Source organism: Saimiri boliviensis, chromosome 1 (assembly GCF_048565385.1).
Source record: "Saimiri boliviensis isolate mSaiBol1 chromosome 1, mSaiBol1.pri, whole genome shotgun sequence".
Taxonomy (NCBI): Eukaryota; Metazoa; Chordata; class Mammalia; order Primates; family Cebidae; genus Saimiri; species Saimiri boliviensis.
The window spans coordinates 214,601,178-214,618,882 of NC_133449.1; the positions used below are offsets into that span (position 1 = coordinate 214,601,178).

Below are 17,705 nucleotides of genomic sequence, written 5' to 3' on the forward strand. Positions count from 1 at the left end.
CTGTAAGTTTATAAAGTCTGCATAATTTTTTAAAAAAATTTAAATATGAAAAATATTACATTAATAATGTAGTACTTTGTGATGAAGCATCTTCACATATATCACTTACTTTTCCAGTCAACTTTGTGAAATAGGCTGGTGTAACCATCTCCGTTTTATAGGTAGGAGACTAAAGGAAAAGAGAATAATTGACTTGCACAGGATTTTATGATGATCGAATAGAAGTTGAACTAAAATCACTTTTTTGGGCTTCTGGTCCAAACTATATTTTACCCTGCCACATTGTCTCCTTGGAGGGAGAATAATATGTATTAGTGACCTTTTGTTGTGTAACAAACCACCCCACAATTAGTAGCTTAAAGCAAATCTCATTTAGTTAGTGATGATTTTGTTAGCAGTTTAGAGTAGGCTCAACTGGGCTCACTTGCGCATCTTTGGTTGGCTTCTGGTCTGTTAGTTGGCTTTGCTTTGGATGCTGTCTGGCTTTCAGTTGGGGTGATGGAGGCAACTATGCCCCATGTTTTTTTAAGCCTCTGTTTCCATCATATTTGCTACTCTGTCCTTGACCAAAAAAAGTTATATGCCTAATCTCAGTCATTGTGGGAGGGTATTATAAAAGTCATGGATACAGAGAGACACGGAAAAACTGGTGTCATTACTGTACTCAGTCACCACAAATTAAATATGAAAAACCGAAAGTGGCACTGAGTTCATCATCTCTTTTAACTTTAGTTGGCATGGCTTCTTTAGCGTAGCTCTTACACTTGAAACAGTCATTAGCTGTGGATTCTATGGTGGTATATGAAAAGTGATAAGCTTCTAGAAGAGCCAAAAAAAATATATGCAGTTTAAGCCAATCAGTTCCTGCTTGTCATAATACCTAATGCTTGTTGAGCATCTTATAGGTGTCAAGCATCAGCTTAATTGCTTCTCAAACCTGCAGAGTAAATAGTATAATTTTAACTTCTCAGATGACAAAACTAAGAGAAATCTAGTAACTTGCCCAAGGTCCCAAAGCTAGTGACTAGAGAGTTTGGATGCCTGTAGGCCTGATTCAAACGCCCTTCTTTTTCTACTGTCCCACACTGCATCAACTCCTTGAGGGATCCCACAGTCCTTGCTAACAGCCCAAGGCCAGTTGACAGAGTTGCTAACATGCAGGATACTGAGTAAAACTCTCAATATTCTTTTTCTAATGAAGGGACTATGTGTACTTGTTACCATTTGACTAATGTCCCCTGAAGATTTTCTGGTATTGAATTCTAATTGTAAATTACAACAGCCATCTAATGATTAAAGAAGAAAGCCACCAAATTCCTGGCATAGTTCTAGTCTCTAATGAGCATGGATAACTAATGTAGGGCTAGATGTTTTGTTTAGAATGGGGCATGTATTCCATGAGAGTAAAATATAGACAGCCTAAGATTCCTTATTAAAAGGAGAGATGGGGGAGACATGAAGAGATTATGTGACAGAGAGAGAGGAAGAAATACAGAAGGGGTGCTATAGTGATGGAGTTGAAGGAATTAAACACTCAGTAGACATTTGTGAGTGTCCTTATCACGTACTATAACATCAAAAAATTCTAAAATCTGCAGGTCCTCATTCCATGGCCCACAGAGGCAGAAAACAGTTTTGGGAATGCAGATGTGGACACATGCTAGACATTTTATGGTTTATGTTTGTATTCTGTGACTACATTAGAGATATTTAAAATTATTTCTTGACTTCTTTTTCCATCCCATGTTAATGCATTATTATATCTCTCTTTTCCCCCATACCTGTGAAAATGTATAATCAGGACCAAGGACAGATCCTGCATTGTCTTGGCCTTCCTTGGGTTTCTTCCAGCTGCCTTCTTTGTCCTGCTACCCTAGTGGGACACTAAAGGCCTGGCCTTTTGTGTTAGCTTAGGTTGTTTTTTTGTTTTTTGTTTTTGTAGGAAAGAGGAGAGAATCGATCTCTTTCCAAGGAGGAAGGAGAGAAGAGGATTCAGTGTGGATTGAATTAGCTAAAAAGCTCCTTTCTTCCTTTGAGGGTTCTCTTTATTAGAGGAGCCTCACCAGCTAATAGGATTTAGAATCATCACTAATATTATATTGAATAAATGATTGGGTGTTATACTTTTAAACATCCAGTATTTTGTAACATACGTGTTCAATAAATACATTTTTATTGTTAACCTGTATTCATGTTCTTTGACCTTTTGAAATCTTCATCTAGGTGCCGAAAAAGAAAAATAAATGCTTTTGTATTTACAGTTTATTCAAAGCTCTCATTAAAAAAAGAAAGATATTTTCAACAGTAGGAGCTCCTCACTCAATTACTCAAATATTAGATTCTTAAAACCACAATAGGAAAGGAGATGGTTTTTCTATTGCCGGAATTCCTAAAATGAATGCAATTTCTTCCTTTGTGTCTCTCTTCTGTGTCTTTCCCCAATCCATGTTCTGGTGCTCATGTTATTAGGACATATAAAAATGCTGTAGACATTCATGAGAAGTGTGTGCCAGTTCTGAGTGCTATTTTTTTAAGAAAGTTATTGATGTATTGATTTGGATATGGTAAGAGGAAGCTGACTACAATAAGGAAGTGCCTAGAAACCATACTCTGTAATTGAGGCTTGAAGCAAGTGGTGATGTCAAACCTAGAGAAGAAGAAGGCATGAGAGATGTGTTGATTGCTTGCAGGATTGTCATCTAGAAAGTTTTTTCTGTGGATGACAGACCTACAGCTGACATCAATACATGAACATTACAAGGAAATTTATTGTGGATAAGATGAGGACCCTAACACCAATGAATGGACATTACAAGGGAAAATATATCTGCTCAATAGGTTAAAAAGATTACAATTGGTTGTATTTAGCAATAGGATAATCTGAGTCCCATCCATGAGGCCAGAACACACTAAGTCAAATAAATGTCCTCAGAAAAGGCAAACATAAAGAAAGTCCAGGAGGAAAGACCATAATATCCAAAATAGTTCATGACTGCATAGCCAAATAGAAAGAAAATCTTGTCTAGAAGAAGTACTAAGGTAGGCTTATTTGACAGAGGGAGAAATTTGTTAGTAGCATCCCAGGTTGTAATTCTGCATTTTCCTAAAGTCACTTGGTTTTCTGTAGTAGATCTATAATAGTTTCACTAAGACAAATAATTAAACAGAATTATGTCAAATGATTGGAGAACCCAGTGTCCATTAATCCATTAATTCAGTAAATATTTACTTAACAAGCATTTAGGGTGTCCCAAGTACTGTTCCACATTTTCAGGATAAAACACATGAATGAAAACAAAGAGTCTACCTTTAAAGGAACTTACATTCTAGTGACTGCCTCAATGTTACAAATAAATATATAAAGAACGTGGACTCTAGCCAAAAATGATTTTCCCTTTTGCATGTATTGATATTTGTCAGATTTACCTTAATTCACTTCCTTAAAAAAGAATTATCTTTATAAAAATACATTTTAATAATCATAACCATCAAGTATTTATGTCATCTTTGTATATTGTATAAATTTCAAAAATTAAATGAAAATATTTTCTTTTTCTGGAAATCTTTCTGCTTTTCTCATGAAATAAAAGATATGGCTCATGTTTCATGTATTACAATATTTGGAACTTTTCTTATGAAGGAACTTGAATCTATAGTTACCATGTAATTCTGTCCAAAATAATTTATTGGCTTCCTAAACTATTATCTATGTTTTTTGGTGCCCACTTGGTTACGAATATAAAAGAATTCAGTGAAATATACAGTATCCGAAATTTAAAGTCACATTGAAAAAACAGATGGTACAATAATGTCATGAAGTCATTTTAAATATTAGAGAAATATTAAAGATGATTAGATTTATAGACCGCTGTCAAGATATGAGAACACTAAGGCAAAGTAACTTTCTAAAGCTTGGAACCTTGGTCTCCTGGCCCTGAAACGAGGAGTCTCTCTACCATTTCACACTGTTTAATTTTCTCTGCCATTTAAATAGGCTATAGGCTTCACTAAGATTTATTAAGAAGACTGCAAATGGCCCATGCTGCTGTGCCTAACACGGGAGTCCTTAGGGCACTGCCCCTAACTCTCCTGACCTATCAAATTCAAGATGTTTTGTCTTATTCCAACCAGCTGGCTGAAACTCCCAGTTATGCCATGGTTCAGCTAAATCTTAGCAGGGAGAGGGCTTTCTAGCTGCCAGTATTATAATCTGCATTAATTGCTGGAGAACCTTAATCAATAATTAGTTGACTTTCTGTATTTTGTAAGATATGAATAACATTTACACAATAATGGTTTGGGGTTTTGTTTTTGCACAGTTACTGGTCACCAAGCAGTATGTTAAATCTTTAACATGTTTTAACTATTTAATTCTCACAGCCATGAGGTGGATAATCCCATCATCTCCATTTTATCGGAAAAGACTGAAAGAGGGAATAGGTTGCTTAAATGTTATATGGCTAGTAGCATTAGAGTCAGGAGTGGAACCTAGGTGTTAAATGCCTCCTGATTTATTAACATTACCTTAATCCAGGCGTCCCCAAACTACGGCACCACGGGCCGCATGCGGCCCCCTGAGACCATTTATCCGGCCCTCCGCCGCACTTCAGGAAGGGGCACCTCTTTCATTGGTGGTCAGTGAGAGGAGCACAGTATGTGGCGGCCCTCCAACGGTCTGAGGGACAGTGAACTGGCCCCCTGTGTAAAAAGTTTGGGGACGCCTGCCTTAATCTGACAGCAAAAGCCACAGACCAGAGAATTTAGATGATCTGTTCAGGATTACAAGTCTGGTGAGGGGTGGGGGTGAATCACACTTTATATCTAATTTTGTGTTGCTTTGTAATGTAAGTGTTCTTAGAATGACTCCATCTGCCATCCTGAGTTCTTAATCTAACATTTGTCTTACAATGAAAAAGTTTATATACTTGGAGAAGTAGGTAGTGTTAAAAAAGAATAATACAAATAGGCATTTTAAAATTTGTTTTGACAAAATTTTCTTGTAATAGCTGTTTGATTTCTATGGTAATTCTGAATGTTAAGCCAACAATTTTTTATACTTGTTGGTAGCAGTGCCTTTTTTCATATTGTGAAATCTTTGGGCCTCTCTTGTGTAGAGTTGGTATCTTTATCTGCCTGTTAAGCTTATTATGTTGTATTATCCAAGTGATATTTTTTTAAAGTCCCTGATATTCAATAGTGATTCATTTTTTTATCATTAAGGCAGATAAACCAGGCTATTCCTGACAGTGTAGTGGAGTTCATTTTGCTGCTTTTAAAAAATTGTGTCCAACCTAATTTCACTGGAGGAGAAAAACTCAAATTTCCTCTTTGATAATGTAATGATATAAACTTTTCCTTCATAGAAATTAAACAGGTTAAAAATCTTACCAGTGACTTTCCAAGGGTCAGTTATATTTTTAGAAAAATGCCTAAAAGTTTCCAAGGCTTTGTTTTCAAGACAAATCTTCCTGTTCTGTAGCATTTGGTTTTGTGTTTTTGAAGCAGAGTATAAATAACAGTCCATTTAATGAAATTCAGTGTTGACTCTTCTCTTCTCTCTTCTCCCTCCTCCAGCTCTTTCTCTTTGTTGTCTGGAACTTTGAGCTCTACATGATACCACTGGTTTTGTTGTTATTATTGACATGGAACTACTTCTTGATAATATCAGGGAAAGATAACAGGCAACGTGATACAGTAAGTCTCTACTTTCTTACTTGTATGTGTTTTTGTTCTTACTCCAAATCCCTCTGACAAGATCAACATTGAATTTGTCTTTACAAACCAGAAATTCTGTCTATAAATACTCAAGTTTAGAGGAAAGTTTTATCAGATCAAAACTAACAACGCTTTGGTCCTACACAAAAGTATTCACCTATTTCTAACATTACTCCTCCTGGCAGAAACTAAAACAGGGAGCAACACCAAAGAATGAGCTATGATTTTCAATCAAAAATGAATGTTACCTCAAGTAATTATTTTATTCTCCTTATTTGTTATATCTTAATGAAACCTGATTTAAGATACATTGTCACAAAATTATCAATGATCAAGCTAAGTGAATATATTTTACTTAAGACAGATTCTTTGTGCTCCCTTTCATTGGAAGGAATGAAGATTGATGGTTGTTAGCCTGAAAACGTGTATAAAGTACCTTAATTCAATGAAAGTTTGCTGGACAACAGTAAATATCCTTCCCTGTGTCAGGGGTGTATTGAGATACCAGCTTAGGGATGAAGAGATTTCATTTAACCTGGGGAAAGTAATACTGAATCTACCCGTCCTCTTTGGCGTTTTTGAAAGTAGAATGTGTAAGACAACCTTCTCTTTCTGGAAAAGTTTTAGACTAAGAAGCAGAAGCTGGCCATACTATAATGACATTTGTTGTTCTGCCAAGCTTTGTTCCACTTGGATTGTCTATCACTATGCCCCTAGCAAGCAAACTTCAAAAATCTTTCCCACATGTAAATAAATGGGGGAAGTGTCTCCTCCAAATATGATATTTGCAATTTGATAACTCAACAATGGACAGCTTTGAGAAGAATTGAAAGGTTGACAAATGTGAGAATCTAATTGGTCCTCAGCAGATTACATACTTTTTTTAAAATTTTGCTATTAAGGATCTCTATTTGATTTATGATCTGTGGATTATAATAGACCATAAACCAAATCGATTTTTTGCCAAAAGTTGTGCCAAGTACTGTGCCCATAATGATCCAGAGTTATTTGATCATCAGCTGAAAAGTAGCATATAATACTTTATTGTAATAGTAATATCATAAAGGTTGTATACATACCTTCAATGTAAAAGAACTTTTCTTTTAAATAACAGAAGCAAAATACACTTCAAATAGCAATGAAAACAAAATGTAAAATGCTTCAAAATAATTTCCTTTAGATATGGCAAAGTTGCCAACAACACACCATGTTTACTTCTCTATTATATTTCTGTCATTCTTACTAGATTATAAATTTGAGGGAAGCAACTCGTTTATCTTTGTATTTGCCACTGTCTGTAGTACCTGCTTTGCAAATTAGATGTGTTCGAATCCTTCTTTGTAAAATATATCAAACCAAACATGAGATTGCTAATAGAGATTTTAATGGTTAGGCAGCATCAATAGACCAGAAGTTACTAGTATTATTGACAAGGATTTTATGGATATATATTTAAATTGCACACTGAGAGACAAGCGCTAAATGCTATAAGCATTGGTATCATGGGGACTAATAGGTACTTTTGTCAATTAATTCAGGATGCTTTCTTTAAGAAAATCGAACTCCTTCAGACAATTGCTTTTTTGTCCCATTTACTTCATGAAGATTGTTGAGAAAGAAGAATATCTACTTTTCATTCAGCTGCCTTGAGTCCAATTTGCAAATAAGATTATTTGCAAATAGGAAAAATTGGTAATTGAGTTTTAGCTTCTTAATTCTGTAAGGGGATTATCTTCAATATTTAGTCATTGGTTTTAGTATTCTTAGTGAGAAATTCTGAAACCATAGACTTTGCTTGCTGTCTTCTCCAGAATATACCTGGCTTGGCTGGAAACGTCCACTTTCAGAAGAGAAATAGTAATGTATAATGTATCATTTTGTACTTAAAATTCTCTAAGACATTTTACAGACTATTGAAAAATTGCATATTATGTAATTTTTATCAAATATAGATTCAAAATAGTATTTACCAAATATTTTCCTTTTAGCACATCTCCTCTAGCAGGCTTCTCTTTTAGCCATGGACATTTTCTTCCCCAGCACAACCCACTGTGAAAGATTCTGTAGTCTAACTCTCATGGAATGCCAACTACACTCCATAACTCCCAGTAATTGCCTTTTATTTGCCCAAAACACACAGATCCACATATTCTGTTCTTTCCAGGCACCAGAGCAGCAATCACAACGTTTCATTCAACTTCTTATTCACTGGCTCAGTTAAGGCCTTACGTAACTCTTAAATCCAATTTGTCTAATTATGTGTTTGCTGGCATATCCAGCTGTGCATTTGAACTGGTTGCTCCTTTTGAAAAGAAACCTGGATTATACTTTGCTGGTTATAGAATATATATATGTATGTATGTATATGTGTGGATACACACACACACACACACACACACACACACACACACACGCACACACATGAATTTAGGTAAAGTGTTTGTAGGGGTTGCCATGCTGTGACTAAGTGACTCTCCTGCATACTGCATAGCACTGGAAGGATGGTAATTTCCCCAAAGTCCTTACTGATATCCCAAAGGCATCATAGAATCTTTCAGCATATGTGAAAACTTTACAGGATTTCTGAGGTGCATTAAGCATACCGTTGGTTGATTCCAAACCAGGAAACGTTCTGTTTTAGGAAAGAGAGACAGAGAAAGAGAAAGAATTTTCTGCCACCAAACATCAAACCAAAACAAAACAAAAATCTGTACATTCAGCTGACAAAATGTAATTAGGATGTAAACTCTAAAAGAAAAATCAAAATGACCTCCGGGTTTGTATAGCAAAGAAAGAAAAGGAAACAAAATTTCTGTGACATAGAAAGTTGAAGAAGAAAAGAAACATTGTGAAAGTGCATAGAAAGGTAAAATTCTGTCTTCAACATATTGGCTGATAGCTGAGATTGATACCAAATAGAAAAGGCTTTCTTTGTGTGTTTATTGTTTAAGGAGAGTCTTTCCTTTCTTGGAGACCCTTAAGAATACAGGCACTGAACCCCCATACCTTTTCCCCACCATGGTGCCCATTCCAGTTTAATGAGCAAAATCAGATGTAATCCTTGCTGAATAAGTTTTGCAGCATTTAATGAGCTGAACCTGTTAAGGACAGAATAAGTAAACAGCCATTCCTGAGGTTAAAGCTGTAGACTCAGAGGGTGCCCATGTGAAAGAGGCGTGGTTAAAAATGGTATTTCACCTCTGCTGTTTCCTAGTTGGACTTGTTAAAAATAAGCAATCTTAAGTCTGAAATACCTAGACTGGGACCATGACATTAAAATTTCTAGGATGAGAATGGTTAGGCTTTTCCAGAGAAAACCATTTAAGGCATGCTTCATTCAGAAATGTCCCTGGCATGAAAGGGATTTAAAGATAGGAATGTCATCCTTCTCCTGGTTGAGCTGTCACTTCAAACCCTGGGAAAATTCTCACTGGTATTACCTATTAGGCTTGTACCAACTATGCTGTACTGTAGAGAAAAATTTCGAAAGTGGAAGAGTAGATGCCAGAAAATGGCTTTTACTTTGGATTTTAAAACTACTGAACCATCATTACACCCTGGGCTCTGTGTGAAGTACTTTATATTCATCATGTTATTTAGTCCTCCTCCAAGAGAGAGAAGCTGATTGTGTTAGCCCAGCCAATGGGTTGGATCCTTCTAAGTCAAGTGACTCCCCCCAACCAGGTCCCTTCATCAGTTGTAAGCAAGGGGACATGCTCATGTAGACAAGCATGGCTGCAAGAGCTCTTTCTTGAGAAAGGAGAATCAAGTCTCAGAGAATGAAGGTAATAGGTTGGCCAAGGAAACCAGGCATCTATTGCACACCCTGTAAGTATCGTTATTTCTACTGCACATACAGGAAAATAGGGTCAGAAAGATAAAATAACTTACCCAAAGATGCACAGAAACTGTCAGAACCAGGATTAGAAAACAGAACAGTCTGTTTCAAGTTTATACTCCAGACCACCAGTCATCATGTTTCCTCTTGGGGCTATATCCCACCTCTCCCTGGGCATTGTTACAGCAAGTTTCTCCCATGAATTACAGAAAAGCCAGTAACAGTAACTCTACCTTCAAGCCAATATGTTAATGGAAAGTATTAATTTTCCCACACTACTCACCTCATGTCTTTCATACTTCTCATTCAGGGAAATAGAAAGGATATTCATTAAGCAATTTCTATGTATCAGGCATCCTGCTAAGCCTTTAAGAGACATCACCTCCTTTTATTCTTTACAATAATTATATCAAGTAAATAATTCTAAATAGTTTCATGCCTGTTTTACAAATAAGAAAATTCTGTATCAAGGAGGATAAGTAAGGAACACCCCAGAGCAAATGTGATGTGAATCCAGTTGTGCCATGTGGTAAAGTCTCAGGCTGTATCTATGGTACATGCATGGGCATTCCTTTCCCAAAAGACTGCTTTCTTAGTGTCCAGGGTCTTGTATGGAATCTCAAGTGTCTCCAAATTCCTTCCTTCAAGGTACTCAGTAACCTAACACAAATTGGTGCTGGTCATCTGTTCTATCCCAGGTGCCCCCATTAATTTCAGAAGCATTCATGACCAGGAAGACTACCTTCCATTTACCCAGATAAGCATGGGAGGAGTCCATCAAAGCTGACTTCTTCATATTTGCGAATAAAGTTTTTGAATTTCTTTGACACAAAAAAATTCTTCAAGCAGTGTTTTCTAATTACACTTTAAAAGAACATTCATTTTTACTGTCATGATATTCCTCCCACACAACAATCTCAGTTATCTAATCAATGGTGGCATTAAAAGACTGAAGAGTGGGGCAGATCAATGAAATCATTCTCTGACTCATGATACGACTGTGACACAAATTGAGACAGTCTGCCTTGCTAAAATACTTTAGGAAACACTGAAATGTTAGCTCCTTCTCATGATAAAGCATTTGTTTCTTCATTTCCCTTTTAGAATAGTACTGAATATTGTTTCCCATTAGATCTGTTCCAAGGAGACCCAGAGCACTTATCTCTACAAATAGAGCTCCTAAGAACAGCACTCTTTGCCATAAGTGATGTTGATTGAACAGTTTGGAATGGTCCACCAAGGAAACATCTGATTGACCTGAGCTCCTAAAAAATCAAGCACGTTTATTATTTTGTCATCCAGTGTTCTCTATGCCAAAGAAGTCTGTGGTGGAATATGTGGAATACTGAATTAGTTAAATATTTCTAACAAGATCTAAAGAAACTGGCCAAAGCCAAGCTGACAGAGGAGCGGACGTCATATGCAAAGCACTTTGAACGTATGGTTAGACCCTCTCTACTTCAGTAAGAGTTTTATCATTCACTGAAAGCAGCATAGACCACAAGTTTCCTGTGTTTGCATCTCAGTACCAAAAAAGACCACATATTCAGTACTCTTAGCAGAAGCAACACTGAGTCATACAGCCTGTAAACACATCTAAAAATGGATGATCACTCTTTTCTTCTTGGTGCTTATTTCAACAGCAATTTTCTCAATTTTTTCAGAAGGTCATCAGCTTACAAAAATCTGAGAAGGACCATGAAAAGAACCAGACTTTTAGTTTTCCAATACCATCACTAGAATAAATAAGTAGAAATCAACAGCCAATCAGATATTGGTAGAAAGCTTATCCCCTGTGACCCTTCTCAAAGCTGTTCACCAACTGCTCAGTGTTGTTAGATAATCATTTGCTGTACAGAGTGTGTCCCAACGTGTTAATAACCATCGTCGTCAGGCTTTGGATTTGCACCAATAGAATTTCCACATTTTCCTCACTCATCCAAGTCCCCCCACCACTGTCCCCGCCCAGTCAGTAGATGACCAGGCCTTCTACTTTGCAAATTTCCCCGAAATTCCAGCACCAAAGCCCCATGAGTTTGTATCCAAGTTAGGGTTGGCAGATTTCGCGAATAAAAACACAGATGCCCAATTCAGTTGAAATTTCAGATAACAGCAGGACATACTTACACTTAAATCCTTTTATAATACTCTTAATTTATCTGAAATTCCAGTTTCACTGGATGTTCTATATTTACCTGGCAACTCTATCCCAGTCGCACCTGTTATTCTTACCTCCAAACCTGTAGGAAGGTGATAGCTCTGAAATAAAGGTATTCCCCAACATCTTCAAGCGTGGCATAGAAGACCCCTCAGGAGCAGACCCCAACTAAACCATAGTTTCAGCTTCATCCCCCCAGTATTCCAACAGGATTGTTTATATGTATGGTTTTGTTGTTGTTGTTTTGCTTTTATTTTTTTAGAAGTATGCAAATGTTTACTGAGCAAACAGTGGGAGTAGTGGGCTAACGGTGACGAAACAGAAATGAACCAGACCATGGCCATACTCTTTTGTTATCACTTTCTTCTGGACAACAATTGCTTGCCACTTCAGAGAGAAGGAAACCAAGTCACTTGCAAAGGTTAGCACAGCACAGCTGGATGGGAACCTAGTTCCAGCTGGCTCCCAGGCCCGTGTTCACTGCTTTACCTCCTATTTACCCAGTCCACAGGCTCAGGGAAGGCAACCCCTTGATCTTCATGACACAACTAGAAAAGAGAAAAAAGTGATGCTTCTCCTTTTCAATAGTTGGGGAAACTCAGGCCCAGAATAAAGCAGTAACATTCGCAGAGCCAGTACTCACGGAGCATGGGTGGGAATGGCACAGTATAGGACAGACGTGGTGGCCAGAGAAGAGCAGTGCAGGCAGGGTCTGGAACTTGGCAGAGGCCTGTCAATCACATGAGCACTGAGGACAGATGTGCAGCTTGATGGAAGAGCTGGAAATCCTCACCCCAGGCACCATACATAAAGAGTTTGAGGTCCGAGTGTGATGCATGGTGGCTCTGTAGCCGCAGAGGGCTGGCAAAGACACAGGTGCATTGCTGGTGGCTGTGGGCCCCTGCAAGGCTGTGCTGTTATGGGGTGCATCATCCTGGGTTGATCTTTGGGGCTCCTCCACTGGCACGGCAGACTTGTAGGCAACACGGTTGGTGTCAAGGAGGAGGTAGCTGTCCAGCCATGAGGGCTATGCCCCACCTAAGAAAGGGGTTGGAAGAGGGGCCTTTCACCCTGGGGAAAAGAAGACCTTCAAAGGTAGTAAGTCTGTGGCTGCTAGAGAGGAAGACTAGGGTGGGGTAGCCCCAGCAGTCGCAGGAATGTCTGGAGCAGAGTATACTTACAGTTTCCCAAATATTCTATACACTCTCTTTCTTTCTTTTCTTTTCTTTTTTTTTTTTTTTTTTTTTGAGATGGAGCCTTGCTCTGTCATGCAGGCTGGAGTGTAGTGGCCTGATCTCAGCTCACTGCAAGCTCTGCCTCCTGAGATCAAGAGATTATCCTTCCTCAGCCTCCCAAGTAGCTGAGATTACAGGTGCCTTCTGCACCCAGCTAATTTTTGTGTTTTTAGTAGAGACAGCGTTTCACCATCTTGGCCAGGCTGGTTGCGAACTCCTGATTTCATGATCCACCCACCTTGGCCACCAAAGTGCTGGGATTACAGGGGTGAGCCACTGCGCCCTGCCTCTATACACTCTTTCTATGCCTTCTTTTAAAAACATACTTACAAATGTAAATGTATATTTCTTATCACATATTTTGTTTTTCATAAATTAGTCACATTTAACCCATTTCAGCTCACCTGTTTTTTATATTCTGTAACATATCTGGAAGTATCCCTCATATTCCTGGAAAACAGTCTACAAGTTTTAATTGCTATATAATTTTCACTATATGAATGTCTCTGTGTGTGTGTGTGTGTGTGTGTGTGTGTGTGTGTGTATGTGTGTGTGTGTGTGTGTGTGTGTATTTTAGAGACAGGGTCTCCCTCTGTCACCCAGGTTGGAGTGTAGTGGTGCCATCATAGCTTACTGCAGCCTCGAACTTCTAGACTCAATCAATTTTCTCACCTCAGCCTCCTGCCTAGCTGGGACTACAGGTGCAAGGCATGTACCAGTCTTCTTAAACACTGTTTTCAGAAATGTTGGCTTCAGTTTTTTTTTTGTTTGTTTGTTTGTTTGTTTGAGATGGAGTCTTGCTCTGTCACCCAGGCTGGAGTGCAGTGGCAAGCTCACTGCAAGCCACACCTCCCAGGTTCAAGTGATTCTCCTGCCTCAGCCTTCTGAGTAGCTGGGATTACAGGTGGCTGCCACCATGCCTGGCTAATTTTTTTTTTTAATTTTATATATATATATATATTTTTTTTAAGTAAAGATGGGATTCAGCCATGTTGGCCAGGCTGCTCTAGAACTCCTGACCTCAAGTGACCTGCCCACCTCGGCCTCCCAAAGTGCTGAGATTACAGGTGTGAACCACCACACCCAGCCTGCTTCAAATATTTTTGCCTTCTCAATACTGTAAAGAAAATCCTAAAGAAATTTCTGAATCTCTTTCTCATAATGTGCTTTGGAAAGTCCTTGAAGAATTTCTGGGTGAGAGTATATGCATTTTGAAGGTTTTTGGTAGTTAATATTAATTTGCCACCCATTAAGCCTTTAACATTTTATACAGCTGTGCCTGGGTAACTACTAATTATTATTATCATTTCTTCTGGAGAGCCATCCCTGACACTTACCCCCTACTAACAGTCTGACCCTACCAACTCATACTCTAAGAGGTTAAGTGAGCCCTCACCTCTGAGTTCTCATGTCTGTCATAAATTTGTTTCATATAGTTGCTGCCTAGGCATCCATTCTTAGGCCTGACATGACTTATTTGAAACAGCAGTAGCCGTCCCCTTTGCTAGTTAAAACTTACCCTCTCTGTGTGGTTGTTTATGCTGTAGCCCACTTGCTTCTCATCGCATTGACCCAACACACCCCACAGCTGCTGACCATGATGAAACCTAATGGTTAACACTAGAGCCGAGTCAACATTTCCCCACGTGTTCTCTTTAAACCAGCCACGGGATAGCATCCACGGACCTTAATAAAGGCATAGTCTGATGGATCCTCTTTTTCTCTTGCGTGCCTCACCCACTGGTTGAGCTCCCTGTTGCCTCCAGCCTTTTCTCGACCTCCCATTGGCACCCCTAACCTCTCTGGGACCCTCTGTAAGTACTGAATGTCTTGTTTTATGCGTTTTGAGTTCACCTCCTCAGTGTGTCTTGTCTGACTGACACACCTGAATCTTACTCTGCTCTCATCAGAGCATTCCTAGAAAGTGGCTATCTTGGCTCATGGTCGCTCTCAAAAGGCAGACCTCATGACCAAATTAGAAAGAAATTATAACAATAAAAATCACAGCACTCTCAGTATTTTATCATAGTTGGCTCACCATGGGTCCTCCTCACTGGCCTGTGATTGTTCTACCTGTATTTTCCTTTTGTGTATCTTAGCACAGCAAAATGGCTCAGACCATTTTGCTCTGAGTTGTTCAAAAAATGTTTGGATGAAAATATTTTAGTCTGATATTTCCTTCCAAATAAAAAATTATCTAATTTTTTTTGAGATGGAGTCTTGCTCTGTTGCCCAGGCTGGAGTGCAGTGGCTTGATCTGGACTCACTGCAACCTCTGCCTCAGCCTCCCGAGTAGCTGGGACTATAAGCACCCAGCACCATGCCCAGCTAATTTTTTTATGTTTAGTAGAGACAGGGTTTCATCATATTGGCCAGGCTGGTCTTGAACTCCTGACCTTCTGATCTGCCCACCTTGGCCTCCCAAAGTGCTGGGATTACAGGCGTGAGCCAATGTGCCTGACCAAAAAAAAAAAAAAAAAAAAAAAAAAAAAATCTAATTTTTATGCATCATTACTTTCATTCAACAAATATTATTGAAACTATAGGTACTAACAGTACTGACTGTGATTCAAAGATGATGAAGACACCTTGTCCAGGACAGTTTGTGGTCTAGTGAGAGAAACAATTAAATAGAATACATGAAAATAATAGGTGCAGTAATAGAGGTGTGTATATACAGCATGCAGAATGTGCAGTCAAAAGGCATTTAGACCCTCCTGCATATGTGTGCGTGTGCGGTGGCATATATAATGAAACAGGGTTAGATACCTACCTTTGGCCACTGTTTGTTCTTCACGCCTCAGTCTGGTCTGTTGCTTTCACCTAGTAACTCCATGTTTGGTTTTATACTTTTTGAGTTTATTGGGTGTCCTTTTACTCAATTCTGAAACTGCAGGCAAACCTAAAATTGAAAAGATAAAATGGTAGAATGGTACAAGATGAGTATTACCAGTACGTGACAGTTCAAGCAGAGAAAGATGTAAAGGAAACACTTTTATTTTTAAAAGTCAATTTACTAAAGATTCTCCTCATTGGAATGCACACTTCTTGCTTTAGATCTATTAGGACTCAGAAGAGAGACTTCCAGTTTAAAATTAGTGGTAGTTTCCAAAAGGTTGTTTCCAGGAACGCTCATATTTTAGCCCCCACCATCTTCCTGAATTCTTCCCACCTTGCTCAGTTCTCCAGAGATGCATATGAGACTATAATGAGGCAAAGAGGTACTGTTAGATCTTATAGAGGATTTCTTCCCCAACTCTTTTCTACCAAATGAATTGTTTCTGGCAACTGTGAAGGAAATCTGAAGTCCCTGCTCCCAAAATAAGTTGATTTCACTTATTTGAACCCCAGTTAAGCCCTGGACTTCCAGAGAGTCACTGAAAAACCAGCTTCCTAAACCCCTTAAATCCTCCTGTAGATCCAAAGAATTCACCATCTTGATGGTTCTCCAACGTGTCTACTCATATGTCTGCCAAAAGGGTCTTATCATTTCTATTCTTCCAAATATCTGCCCCCAGGACTTTGTCATTTCTGTAATTGAGATGTTAAGACTGGGGAGGAAAAAAGAGTGTCCATAGTTCTGGTCTGAGAGTGGATGTGTCACCCTACCTATTTCCAGTGATTTTTGGATTGTTCTTTTAAATGAATCTGTACTCACCTCTTGGCAGAGAGCCAAACTCTTGGAAACATCATGGGGAGGAAGGTAGGAAAGGGGGCCAACAGACCGACCTTCTGCGTGACTTGTGACCTTATAACTAGTTTGCATTTCTCGTCTTGATCATTATTCCCTGTGTGGTGGTGGGGGGTGGTGCTGGCAGAGAGTTTCATGTGATATTTGCGGAGAATTATTGTCCTTGATTCAGAAAGGTGACAAGAAATTATAAGACCTTAATTAACAAACTAAAAGTGGAAACCAAATGATATGTCTGCTTGTAGAAAGTGTTTATAAATCAGAACTAGTAGGAGTCCAATAACGCTGAGAGTTTTGTGTTCATTTTTCAAAGCATTGTATGAGATACCTTTGTCAACAGTAAAAAACTTCAAGGCCTTTCTACCCTTGGGTACACAGAACTGAAACAGTATATATTTCAGTCACCAAACTAAAATACACCTTCAAGGACATATTTCATCATTTGTTACTTACAGAATTTACTTCATTATACAAAAAAAAAACTATTACACACTATCAGTTCTTTAAAAACTAACTGAATGTTCTGGTAGCATTGCTTAAACAAGACAAAGTCAGTTCTCCTAAATAAAGTTTTCAAATGAGCTATACTCCCATAGGCAATAGCAAAACACCTTTAAGATAAGTGTTACCACTGTATCTTTCCAGTGGCTTGAGGTTAAAAGCCCAAACTTTGAAATTCGAAAAATCTGGGATTAAATTCTAAACCTACTCATTAGCTACACACTTTTATTCCATTCTGCTATGCCTCAATTTCCTCACCAATAAAATGGGAACAATATGTACCTTGTTAGAGTCTTCTAAGAATTTAAGAGACAATTAATACAACGTGTTAAACATAGAGTAAGTGCTCAATAAATGACACCTGGGAACCTTAACGGGTAACATTGCAAGCAAGTGGGAGCTCAGACATTATATGTCACTATCTCTCTTGAATTTCCTCGTAAGTTCTGTTAAAGAGAATGGTTTTTCATGGTCATGAGTCATTTTTCTTGGTTTTAAGCCTTTGGACAAAATAATAGCATTGCCACAGTAAGATTTCCTGTTTCCATAGTCCCCTTGTGATGTATA

The 17,705-nt window shown here is 38.4% G+C and overlaps 1 protein-coding gene across 18 annotated transcripts in view; it reads left to right on the forward strand.

The window, feature by feature from the left end:
- MCTP1 (multiple C2 and transmembrane domain containing 1) overlaps window positions 1-17,705 on the forward strand; it is a 591,199-nt gene that overhangs the window by 487,105 nt on the left and 86,389 nt on the right. For 14 of the 18 annotated variants that reach the window (XM_039470335.2, XM_074383500.1, XM_074383509.1 and 11 more), the window contains one exon: window positions 5,575-5,694. The exons of the other annotated variants lie outside the window; for them this stretch is intronic. In XM_039470335.2, the coding sequence (XP_039326269.1) occupies window positions 5,575-5,694 (120 nt within the window). The remainder of the gene's footprint in view (window positions 1-5,574; window positions 5,695-17,705) is intronic. 18 annotated transcript variants of the gene reach the window in all.